Below are 12,845 nucleotides of genomic sequence, written 5' to 3' on the forward strand. Positions count from 1 at the left end.
AACGGAGAGTGGGTTTTTCTCCAAAGAAAAGAAGTTGAATAATCACATTCAATCTGGAGCTAAACAGCCCCATCAATAAGCATGACTCAGCGCCTGTCCTTGTTAGAGAAAGGGTTGTTTCTCGTCACAGATCCTCAGAAATTATACTGAAGGTCAAAATCACTCAGTCAGGACCAATGTAAAGATGCCTTCATTCTGATTTTTAAAATGAACACTTAAAGCTGCAGTAGTGGGGACACTTTAATGCAGTTGCATGTTTAAAGTACATATTTTCTTCATTTAAGATATGTATTCATTTTATCTATTTAAGCTGCTGTTTATAAACAAGAATACATAGTTGTTTTGGGTTGTCTCAGAAAACACAACTTTTTGTTTCTAAATAAACAAAACAACATTTCCACTGATATAATTTTAGGACACAATTATGCTAATAGTCTGGTTTTAATTAAGATTTCCAAAGTGTGGAGCAGAAGGTTCAACAGCATGAGAGCATCAAGAGCGTTTTATTCTCTCTGGATTCTTGTACCTTTTCACACATTATTTATAACATTATATAATCAATCATTTCTCACTATGCTGCACAGATAAACAAATATATAATGTCTAAGAAATACACTAAGACATCATATCTTCATTTAATTCTTACATCTAAATGTCTGAAAATATGAAAATATCATTTACATAATAGTTGAAGCATTGATGGGCTGTACTGAGAGCAGACTTAACTTATGCAAGAAGAAAATTATACATCATTTTTCTGTAAAATTGTTTTAAATATTTAATTTAAAATATTTAAATTCAAGATTCAGATCAAGATTCATGTGATCTGAATCTTGTGATTCAGATCACAAGATCTGAATTCTTGCACAAGAATTCAGATCTTGTGCAAGGTGATTAATCATGTGTTCATGTATTAGATCAGGTGATCATAAATATATCGAAAACAATAAATATAAGGCTGTTTGATTGATGTAAAAAAAAATCCACTCCACTTGTATCTGCTAGATTGTGATGATGGGGAAAAATGTATTTATTTATTGTTTATGATATGTTTGTAATATTTGTTTGCATAATACAATTATTTCATTATAAAATTTCATCAAGTTATTACTATTATTATTATTATCATTATTATTATTATTATTATTATTATTATTATTATTACACACAAACATACAAAACATTCCACCTCAGAACAAAAATCCTGGCAATTACTGGTTTCTTCACAATAAGAGCAAATGCTACTCTTCTTCAGGTGATTTAAACACGGCTTTGTCATAACAAAATTTTAGCAACAAATCTAAAATGAATGAAAGTTATTCTGGATATATTTATTTTATATAGATTCAGGAAACTGCATCCTGCAACAGCAAATAAAAAAATATTTTTGAGGAGATGGTGCAGATATGGGTACCAAAACTAGCTGGAGCCCACGTGCTCACATTCTCTTGAATCAGCCTCTGGTAAGGATAATCCAACTTTATGGGATTCAGACTTAAAATTATCTAAAAATTGTAAAACTATGTAAAGCAAGCTCACTATACCAATAATTTCCTTACAGATATGAGTAAATTAAATGAATAAATGGATACAACACTAACATGATGTACTTTTCAGACAAGCTGGTATATTTAAAACAAGAGCTTTGGAACAAACTTCTTAAGGAACAAAATAAATGAAATACAGTCAACTGTCCAAGAGCTCTCACTCTGGCAAGTCTTTACACGGGACTATACGTGGGTACCATTGATTTAATCTGCTTATAGGCATCCTTGCCACCGTAATGTTCCAGTATCTGCAGAGTCTCCTCAATCAGATCACCGATGCTCTCTTTTTCCCTCCGGCTCTCGATGGCATCTCCGAGGTTTCTCTTCTTGTTCTTGAAGAGGTTGAAAACGGGTAAAATCTGTTTTAAGTACGGCACCAGAGCTACACCGACCCCCTCTGCGGACATCACCAGATGCTGTATGACTCTCAAGGTGGTGCACATCACGTCATGGTTTTTGGTGTTCATGGCGTTCCTGATGGGGATGATGAGCTTGGGCAGCACCGGGAGGATCCTGGGGCCTCCCCGGTTCAGCATGTCTCGGATCCCCTCTCGGGCGAGGAACTGGTATGGGTACACAGTCTCACAAAGTCCGTGAAAGAGCAGCGGCAGGTAGTATTGGTAGTCCAGTTTCTCGATGTCCACCTTCCATGCTATGGCATTGCCTTTGTTGTTATGGTCCACGGAGATCGGGAGCTCCCTGCGCTCGTAGTAAACCCGGAAGGTGGTGGGTTTGGGCGGACGCTTCTGAAACACCCCTGTTGGTGGAGGTGCTCCAACCACGGAGTTCTTCATGAAGGCCTTAACGGTGAAACCGTCAGCTTTCAGTTCATTCTTGGTTTTTGACATGTCACAGCTCCTTCCTCAGCTGAGCTGAAAAGATAAAACTGTTGAAAAAAGGTGACGTTGTTCCGATAAAAACGTAGTGCCCGCAAAACTTAAGAGTCGTTTGTTTTTCCATGGTTGCCAAGGAGCTTTATTTCAAATAGAACTGGCATCTGGTTACTATAGTAACACTGTACACTGAAAAGGAGACGGGGAAATTCCCTCGTCTCTGGGTATCACTCCGCCAAAAATATAGGTCCTAACACGATTAATCAGCTTTTCATTATCCTGCTGACTGTTTCAATGCAACTTGAAAGTTGCCCCTGTGAAAGAGGGGCAAACTTAGAAGCAACGTTTCATTTAATTTTATTAAACTATATTTAAAAAAACACAGAAACAGAAGAAACCTTAAAATTAATCTTATATTGAATAAATAAAACGTAAAATAAAATAAACATTCATATGGTTTTATGAATAATTGTATCAAACTTAAGTTAATTGAAGATGAATTAAGTAATTAAAACTGAGCCATGCACTCCTGGGGATAATTACAGCAGGTCATTATTATTAAATTATATATGAACTAAAATACTGTACATAAAGTTTCTCTGCATTGAAACATTGATTACATCAACACGTGTATAAAAAATTGTCTCATTTTACAGTTAAAAAATTCCCCTTTAAAAGGTTAATGAGCAAAGTAGCTTATGTATGGAGTCCTGGTTATAATAATCCATATTAGCAGCTGTTTGCAGGTAAATCAGGTAAATCCAGCACACCTTTAGATCAGATTTGAAAACTGTCCTACCAGCTGCATGAGACATTTTCTTGCACTCTTTGCATTTTTCACTCCAAAACCTTTTCAAGCCTCGTTTGCATCATTTGGAGGAGCAAATCTCCAACTCCCCAACCGAAAATGTGAGAAATCGTCCAAAAATAAGCCATATGTTTTTCATTATTGTCTTAACTTAACCAGAACACTTTTCTAACATAACAAACTTCTGAGGCCTGCTGAGTATAATTGCTTTCACAGTTCTTGTAAAGTGCATCAAGTTGTTCATAAACTCAACCACCACCAATGGGATCTCATTTCAGCTTTTCCCCTTTTTATCACCTTTACAACCAGGAAAAAGCTTTGATACTTGAAATGAGCTTGATGAGAACTCCCATTCTACCTCCATTCTTTTTTTTATGGTTTTGGCATTAGAGAACTTTAATAAATGTTAATCTGACAGAAAAGAGAAGTAAAATATGCATGAAGTGACTCCATATCAGGAATCATAAATGGAATCATATTAATCCCACCATCATTCAGGCCTCAGCACACAATCTAATCAGAGTGTGTGCTGTTTTGCATCAAAAGTCTATAATAAGTGTAAAATAATTCAGACCAGATTTGACTCTATGCTTATTATGCATTTATATTGGTTAACTGAGGTAGGTCAGAGAAAGTGTTAAATTCACTTTTTTTGTGTGTTTTTGATCAATATTAATGAGGTATTGAGATCCTCTTCAAAATTAAATGTAAGAAAACAATCCATTAGAATGAATTAGAGGATATTGAGATAAAAAAAACAATTCTGACAAATAGAAACTACTTAACAGGAAATCTTGGATGCTGAAAATTTTTGTGTAATTGTATTTTTGAGATTTAAAAGCTGAAAATGTTGGGAACCACTGGTCTAACCAGTGAAGATTTACATTTAAATGTGTGAAATTTTGAATTTAAGATAATGAACACATTTTATATCCCTAAATAATCACAGAAACATCCCTTTGATTAAAATGTGAGTGAGATCCTAATTTCAGTTTGAGCTTTCCCAGCCATCTGTTATCTTGTTTTGCTTACAGGCAAAAAAATCATAAGATCCACCTAAAAAAAAACAAAAAAAAAACACTGCAGGATATAATGCAGATTCCCAGTGATCATCATTGCTGTCAGGAAGAGCAGAAGTGAGTGAGTCCTATCTGCTTTTGCTGTCCTGCCTGTACTCACTGAGACAGAAAACATGTCAGAATGAGACCGACTGCTTAAGAGGCTACCCACCAACACTGTGTGCAGAAACACCCGTAGCCCAGCTTCAGAGTGTGTGTTTCTGTGTGTAGGCGTGTTGTGGAAAAAAAAAAAAAAACATGTGTGCAGAAAATGCAAGCGCAGCGTGTGAATAAAGACGAGTGTGGCGGTGATACCGGTGAGTCATCAGAATATGATCGGTATAGTTTGCTCGTCCCTCTTTTTATGTTGCATTATTTAAAGAAGGAATCATCTAAACCTCATCTGTGTCATCTGTAATAAGGAGGAATATCCATTAAAAACTTTTTGTTCTTAGTTGAAAGAATTCTTTTTGTATCTATATTGAAAAACAATTGAAATGGCTTATTGTTGACAAACCTTCAACCTTAGTCCCCATTCAGTGGTATCAAGATGAATAAATAGATACCAAACAAAAAAACTAAGCTAATTAATCACTGTAAGATGAAAAGTTTTTCCAAACTAATAAGTATTATACAGTTTAACCACATTACAATCCTAAATCTGTTGGGTTCCTGGGTGTTTCCTGTCTGTGGTTGGGGTTGCTGTTTCCCTGTCCATCCTTCAGGGGGCGCCTGGCAGCCATCCCTGGAGGGCGTGGACCAGCTGATATTCATCACCTGCACTGCATGATCTCATTTGGAGGAGCATAAGAGGAGGAGGCAGCCTACACACCAGTGCCAGAGTGTTTTGCCAGTTTTTGGTATTACAGGCCATCTGAAGTTCTCCAGTGATCGAACTTTGTGAATTTCTAGTGATTCTTTGTTTTTTTTGTGCCTCCATAGGAACTCTCACTACTGAAGCTGTGAACCCCTTAGTGGAAATCCAGCGCAGAACCTCTCCTTGTGACGCCGGTGGATTATTGCCCACCGGATGCCCAAGTCCCTGAATCCCACCTTGGTGATCGGATCTCCACGCTCGCTGCCCTCCTCTCTCCGGCCATAACGAAACCCGCCCAGATCTCGTCCGCCCTCCAGAGCTGCCCCACCACCATTAGCGAAGCAGCAACACTCAACCTCAAGTAATCCGCCCAGGATCCTTCAGACCTCCCCCCCCCGGTCCGTATCATCTCAGCTGAAGTAAGAACGTTAAGTTTTTTGCTGTTTACCATTTCCTCCAGTCATCGAACTCACCATACTCTCTCACCCTTAGCTCCAACCAGAAGCATCGAATCCTCTCCGGACCAGTTTTTCCCCTTTTCCTCTGACTGTCATTCCCTGCAATAAATATCATTTTACTGATTTCCCTTGTTCTGTGGGTGTTCTTGCATGTGGGTCAGACGATTAAAACCCAACATGACAGAACACTCTGGCCAACAATCTGACTCAGCAGAAGCCCTTCGGAGAACCATTCAAGAACAAAACACTCAAATTCAAATGCATGACTCTGCTTTACAAGAGCTGGCTAACCGCCAAGCTGAAACCAACAGCCGATTAGAGGAACTAATCACATTTCTTCGCCAGCCTCCTACCTCCCTGGCTTCCGCATCAGCGGCGTCCACGACTCCAGCTCCAGTTTCTGTACCACCCTCGGCACCACCTGCTTCCACCGGTTCCGTGAGTACGGTCCAGCCCATGTTTTCTCAACTACGCCCACTAAACCCTGAGAGATTTTCTGGTGAAAGAAGTAAATGCAGGGGCTTTTTGTTACAATGCTCAATTCTTTTCAATTATTCACCCGAAAGTTTTCCTCATGACAATGCAAAGATATCCTTTATCATTTCCCAGCTCTCTGGTCAGGCCCTCAGTTGGGCAGAATCTAGATTTTCATCGTCACTAACCTACGGCTGCACATTCGATGATTTTATAAAGGAATTCAAGATGATTTTTTCGCTAGATGCAGATGAGACTTCCGATTCGCGGAATTTATGGATCTTAAAACAAGGTCAACGTACAGTTTCTGAATTCGCGATCGATTTCAGAATTAAAGCAGCAGCTTCGGGTTGGAACCCATCTGCACTCAAAAGTGCGTACTTCCACGCCCTAAGCGAACAAATAAAGGATGAACTGGCTACATTAGATGAGCCAGCTACCCTGGATGAATTCATAAATCTTACCATCCGTTTAGATAATCGAATTCGTTCCAGGGAAAGGGAGAGGCGGAGAAGGGATCCTCCGACAAAAACTTTTCCTTCTGTTCGCCTCTCAAACGCCCCTCCTACTCCTACTCCGCAGAATAACTTACCGGAACCCGAACCCATGCAGGTCGGGCATGCCCGATTAACGCCAGAAGAGAGGCAACGTAGGCTTAAGTCAAGACTCTGTCTTTATTGTGGTGAATCAGGGCATTTCATCTCAAACTGTGGGCTGCGTTTAAATGCTCAGGTCCGTCAGTAGGTGCTGGCGTACTGGCGGACCATCTCAGAAAGAATGAAACCCCTCGTCTTCTCCTCCCAGCCATTCTATTCAACAAAGATCAGTCAATTTCGATATCGGCCATGATAGATTCGGGTTGTGAACAAAGCCTAATTGACTCCCAGTTTGTTCAGCAGATGGGAATTGAGACTATTCCGCTCTCAACCCCATTAAGGGTCTCCGCTCTGAATGGTCGAGCCTTGTCCCAGATCACCCACAAGACCAAACCAGTTAAAATGATATTATCTGGGAACCATTGTGAAGTCATTTCGTTTTTTGTCTTTCCTGCTGCTAACTCTCCCATTGTTTTGGGATTCTCTTGGCTGCAGCTCCACAATCCACACATTAACTGGTCTAAAAAGCATGTTGAATCCTGGTCGGTTTCTTGTCACTCTACTTGTCTCCATTCCGCAGTTCCTTCAGGTCCTTCCCCAGCGAAGCAGCAGGATGCAGACCCTGTCGATCTGTCCCTAATCCCAGCTGAGTATCATGACCTATCTCCAGTCTTCAGTAAGTCACATGCTCTTTCTCTACCTCCACACCGTCCATATGACTGCTCCATAGACCTCCTTCCTGGTGCCCCCCTCCCAAACAGCCGTCTGTTTAATATCTCACGTCCTGAAAGGGAGGCCATGGAGAAATATATTAAGGAGTCTTTAGCTGCTGGACTCATCAGGCATTCATCATCACCTTTAGGTGCCGGATTCTTTTTTGTTGGTAAAAAGGATGGCACATTAAGACCATGTATTGATTACAGAGGCTTGAACCAGATAACAGTTAAGAATAAATATCCCTTGCCCTTGCTCTCATCTGCATTCGAACCGGTTGTTGGGGCCACTGTGTTCACCAAACTTGATCTCAGAAACGCATATCACTTGCTCCGTATTCGTCAGGGTGACGAATGGAAAACGGCTTTCAAGACACACATTGGACAGTTTGAATATCTAGTCATGCCATTTGGATTATCTAATGCCCCGGCTTTTTTTCAAGCCCTGGTCAATGATGTGCTGCGTGATTTTTTGAACGTGTTTGTCTTTGTATATCTGGATGATATTTTGATTTTCTCCAAAGATCTGTCTGACCACAATCGTCACGTCCGTTCGGTTCTTCAACGGTTGCTAGAGAATAAACTTTTTGTTAAAGCCGAGAAATGCGAGTTTCACAGATCCTCAGTCACCTTTTTGGGTTTCATCCTGGAGGGCGGACAGATAAGACCCACCGAAGAAAAGATTAAGGCGGTGGTTGACTGGCCTATCCCAGAAACACGAAAACAACTTCAAAGATTTCTTGGTTTTGCTAATTTTTACCGCAGATTTATTCGCAATTACAGCCAAACAGCCCTACCACTCACTGCCCTGACCTCATCCAAAGTACCCTTTTCTTGGACCCCAGAGGCAGATGCTGCATTTTCTCAACTGAAGTGTCTATTTTCAAGTGCTCCTGTTCTCATTCAGCCAAATCCTGACAAGCAATTTGTGGTGGAGGTGGACGCATCAGACTCAGGAGTAGGAGCAGTCCTATCTCAATTCTCAGAATCCGATCGGAAAACTCACCCCTGTGCCTTTTTTTCCCGTAGGTTGAACCCCGCTGAACGCAACTATGATGTGGGCGATCGGGAACTCCTTGCTATAAAGCTTGCTTTGGAGGAATGGCGGCACTGGCTGGAGGGTTCGCAACATCCTGTGCTGGTCTGGACGGATCATAAAAACCTGTCTTATCTGCAGTCCGCTAAACGCCTCAACCCCCGCCAATCACGTTGGTCCCTATTTTTCTCACGTTTCAACCTGTCTATATCCTTCCGTCCAGGTTCCAGGAACATAAAACCAGACGCCCTTTCCAGAATGTTCTCCCCAGATGAGTCCGAAAAGGCTCCAGCCACCATCTTGCCCCCCAGCTGTACCGTGGCTACTTTGACATGGGAGGTTGAAGGTCTTATTCAGCAGGCTCTACAGTCCGAACCTGATCCAGGTACTGGTCCCCCGAACAGAATGTATGTTCCTCCCTCCGTTAGGGCCCGAGTAATCCATTGGCTACACACCTCTAAATTCTCAGCCCATCCTGGGATCAGTCGCACCATTGCTCTTGCATCTCGTCGTTTTTGGTGGCCCTCTCTCCATAAGGACATCAAAGAATATGTCCTGGCCTGCCCAATTTGTGCCAGAAACAAACCTTCACATCAGCGTCCTGCTGGTCTGTTACAACCCCTCGCCATCCCCAGACGTCCTTGGTCCCATCTTTCCATAGATTTTGTTACTGGATTGCCCCCCTCCAAGGGCATGACGACCATCCTCACCATTATCGACCGCTTTTCTAAATGTTGCCATCTTATTCCCCTCAGAAAACTGCCTTCAGCTCTCCAGACCGCTCAACTCTTGATAAAACATGTATTCCGACTCCATGGTATCCCTGTTGAGATCCTGTCTGACAGAGGCCCGCAATTTACCTCTCAGGTTTGGAAACAGTTTAGCGCGGCTCTTGGAGCTAAGGTGTCTCTCACCTCTGGTCATCATCCTCAAGCCAACGGTCAGTCTGAAAGGATGAATCAAGAACTCGAGAACACTCTCAGATGCGTTACTTCCTCCAATCCTGTCATCTGGTCTCAGTTTCTGCCCTGGGTGGAGTACGCACATAACTTTCATGTTTCTGCATCCACTGGGTTCTCTCCTTTTGAAGTGTCCCTAGGTTATCAACCACCGTTGCTGTCTGCTGATGAACACCAAATTGCTGTCACCTCGGTTCAGCACCACATCCGCCGCTGTAAGTCGATTTGGAATAAGACCATTTCTGCGCTCAATCGTACTGCGGCCTTGAATCGGCGTGTGGCTGACCGCAAGCGGCGTCCTGCACCACAATACTCACCTGGACAGGAGGTTTGGCTATCCTCTAAGGACATTCCGTTGAAGTCCATGTCTAGAAAGTTATCTCCACGTTACATTGGTCCTTACGTTATTGAATCTGTCATCGGTCCATCTGCCGTTCGTCTCCGTTTACCCTCTTCTCTTCGTGTCCACCCCACCTTCCACGTCTCTCAGATCAAGCCTGTTCAGACCAGCTCCTTGTGCCCTCCTGCCGAGCCCCCTCCTCCCGCCCTTGATGTGGACGGGCACCCGGCTTATGCGGTCCGTCGGATTGTGGCCTCCCGGCGGCGGGGTAGAGGGTGGCAGTATCTCATTGACTGGGAGGGTTATGGCCCAGAGGACCGCTCTTGGGTGCCTGGGTCTTTCCTTTTGGATTCTACTTTGATCTCTGATTTCAATGCTTCCTCCTCTTCGGTTGGACCGCCTGGTGGCGGTCGTTGAGGGGGGGGTACTGTTGGGTTCCTGGGTGTTTCCTGTCTGTGGTTGGGGTTGCTGTTTCCCTGTCCATCCTTCAGGGGGCGCCTGGCAGCCATCCCTGGAGGGCGTGGACCAGCTGATATTCATCACCTGCACTGCATGATCTCATTTGGAGGAGCATAAGAGGAGGAGGCAGCCTACACACCAGTGCCAGAGTGTTTTGCCAGTTTTTGGTATTACAGGCCATCTGAAGTTCTCCAGTGATCGAACTTTGTGAATTTCTAGTGATTCTTTGTTTTTTTTGTGCCTCCATAGGAACTCTCACTACTGAAGCTGTGAACCCCTTAGTGGAAATCCAGCGCAGAACCTCTCCTTGTGACGCCGGTGGATTATTGCCCACCGGATGCCCAAGTCCCTGAATCCCACCTTGGTGATCGGATCTCCACGCTCGCTGCCCTCCTCTCTCCGGCCATAACGAAACCCGCCCAGATCTCGTCCGCCCTCCAGAGCTGCCCCACCACCATTAGCGAAGCAGCAACACTCAACCTCAAGTAATCCGCCCAGGATCCTTCAGACCTCCCCCCCCCGGTCCGTATCATCTCAGCTGAAGTAAGAACGTTAAGTTTTTTGCTGTTTACCATTTCCTCCAGTCATCGAACTCACCATACTCTCTCACCCTTAGCTCCAACCAGAAGCATCGAATCCTCTCCGGACCAGTTTTTCCCCTTTTCCTCTGACTGTCATTCCCTGCAATAAATATCATTTTACTGATTTCCCTTGTTCTGTGGGTGTTCTTGCATGTGGGTCAGACGATTAAAACCCAACATGACAAAATCGACACACCTGCTACTTGTAAAATAAGCACATTTAATTGAAAAGCATTTGAAGAACCCCACTGGACACAAAGTTGTAGCTTAACATTCTTACCCCCATATTAACTACAATATGAAACTTTATAAATTTGGGTGTAATTGAAAAGTTAACATTAGTTTCACAAAAGATTAATTAAACACACACTAATGCACTTACAGTGTTTTCCTTTAAAATTAATGATTGTCTTTTACAGGTGATGAAACCACAAAATTCATGTTTGTTAGATAAGCTTAATATTTCAGAAAAATAATAAAATTACAAATTGTTGACAGTCACCTGCTCACTCCTCAAGGAGGACAAACTATAAAAAATTGTAGAGACATTATTTTTTTCACTGAATCTAGTTTGAGAGAAATGCTTTATCACTTTACAGCAAGGATTTTTGTTTTGATTCATCTCACTGTTTACATTAGTGGCACAAAACTGTCCAAATTTATTTTAGTATGAAGAAAACAAGGATTTGACATCTGACATGTGTTAAAATGAATGTCACTAAGACATTTTCATTTACTTGTGTGCAAAATGTAGTAAAACATCAATTTGTAATTATTTTTTAAAGATGTTTTTGGCACTATTGATCTTTATTGACAGGAAATAGGCAGAGAGAGATGCAGCAAAGGTCACAAGGTCAGAAATCGAACTGGCTGCGATGAGAACTATATCCTCCTCATATGGGATTGATGCTAGAGCCATCAGTTTAATAGAAATGTATACATCTTTCATAAAGCAGAGCATTGCTTAGAAAAACTGAACAAAATTCTCCTTTCCAGATGAGTTTGAATCTTATTTCCTTCCTGTGCACCTGGATGAAAGTAACAACAGAAGGAAAAAAGTGCTGATAGTGAGCAGAGAATCCTGATAAAACCAAAAATAAAAAGCTGTTGTAACCATTGAGTTTCCAATAATGACCCACTGTCTGTTTTTATTGTCAGAAAAATGCAGTTGGAGGAGACTCTCCTTTAAAAACAATGATGAACAGAAATCCCTGGAGCCTGCTGCTAGTGCCAGATTTATGTGTCGTGATTCTTCGATTAGAGGCTCTGCATCTTAATCAATATGTGCTTTTGAAACAAGCAAATCAAGTTGCAATGTTATTTTGCAAGTAAATGAGCACAGCCAGGATACCAAAACAAAGAAGAAAACATCCATTGTTGCTTAATGTTTGACCAAAACTGCATTTATTTTTGGATGTTATTGTCATTTTTTCCCTGGTTACATCTTGTCTGCTGTAGTTCGGTTTCTCACGGTGCGTTGATATTATATGGAACATCTTCTGCTCTGACGGACAAACGAATCAGTATGATGTTGTGACTCACTGTTTACTGCACAGTGTTGATGTTTTTTATGTGAACCAGAAGTAAATGGCTGCACAAAGTCAAGTATGTTGGATCAAAGGCAGAGAACAGGACAGACGGACAGAAAGCGCTCCTGTTATTCAAATTCTGCTTCATGTTTTTATTAATATTCAAAGACATCTGTTTTTATTCCTAAAGCCACCACAGAGAGAGTTAAAAGACACACATATACAGAGATGGGTTTAAAGTAAATGCTCGGCCTCGCTGCTAATTTGGGATAAACAAATTAGAATGACTAGTAAGAACAAAACTGGAATATTTCTCTGAAGCAAGACAGAAGTTTACTGCAAATATGCCAAAATGATGAAGCTCACTTTTCTTTTAAGCAGAGTGGAAGACCTGAGTCATATCTGCGGAGGGGGAACAATTACGCAAAACAGCATCACCTTTTATTGAGCAAGACATCTTGAGTAATTAGAGAAAAAACACTACTGCTACTTTAAAGAGATGTGCCATTTAAAAAATACAGTCTATGTCTTTCAAGTCTAAAGTTAAATCCACATTTGACTGTTTTTTTTTTTGTTTTTTACATGTCAGTTATTCTGTTTTCAGGAGGGAATGAAATTCATATGATTATGTCTTCGT

General features: G+C 41.7%; 1 protein-coding gene and 1 long non-coding RNA gene across 2 annotated transcripts; one reads left to right on the forward strand and one right to left on the reverse strand.

Moving 5' to 3' along the window:
- Positions 1-487: 487 nt before the first annotated feature.
- On the reverse strand, positions 488-2,563 carry pacrg (PARK2 co-regulated). The gene has a single exon (XM_032548423.1). The coding sequence runs from the start codon at positions 2,393-2,395 to the stop codon at positions 1,721-1,723; it is 675 nt and encodes a 224-aa protein (XP_032404314.1). The 5' UTR covers positions 2,396-2,563; the 3' UTR covers positions 488-1,720.
- Positions 2,564-4,909: 2,346 nt separating this feature from the next.
- Positions 4,910-5,645, forward strand: LOC116709766 (uncharacterized). Its single transcript, XR_004336955.1, has 2 exons — positions 4,910-5,482; positions 5,556-5,645. It is a non-coding gene; the product is annotated as an uncharacterized LOC116709766 (long non-coding RNA).
- The last annotated feature ends 7,200 nt before the right edge of the window (positions 5,646-12,845 follow it).

The sequence above is a fragment of the Xiphophorus hellerii genome, chromosome 20, assembly GCF_003331165.1.
Source record: "Xiphophorus hellerii strain 12219 chromosome 20, Xiphophorus_hellerii-4.1, whole genome shotgun sequence".
Taxonomy (NCBI): Eukaryota; Metazoa; Chordata; class Actinopteri; order Cyprinodontiformes; family Poeciliidae; genus Xiphophorus; species Xiphophorus hellerii.

What these genes read in the sequence shown, in the direction of transcription:
- pacrg (XM_032548423.1), bottom strand. Translation starts at nt 2,395, where the DNA reads ATGTCAAAAACCAAGAATGAACTGAAAGCTGACGGTTTCACCGTTAAG.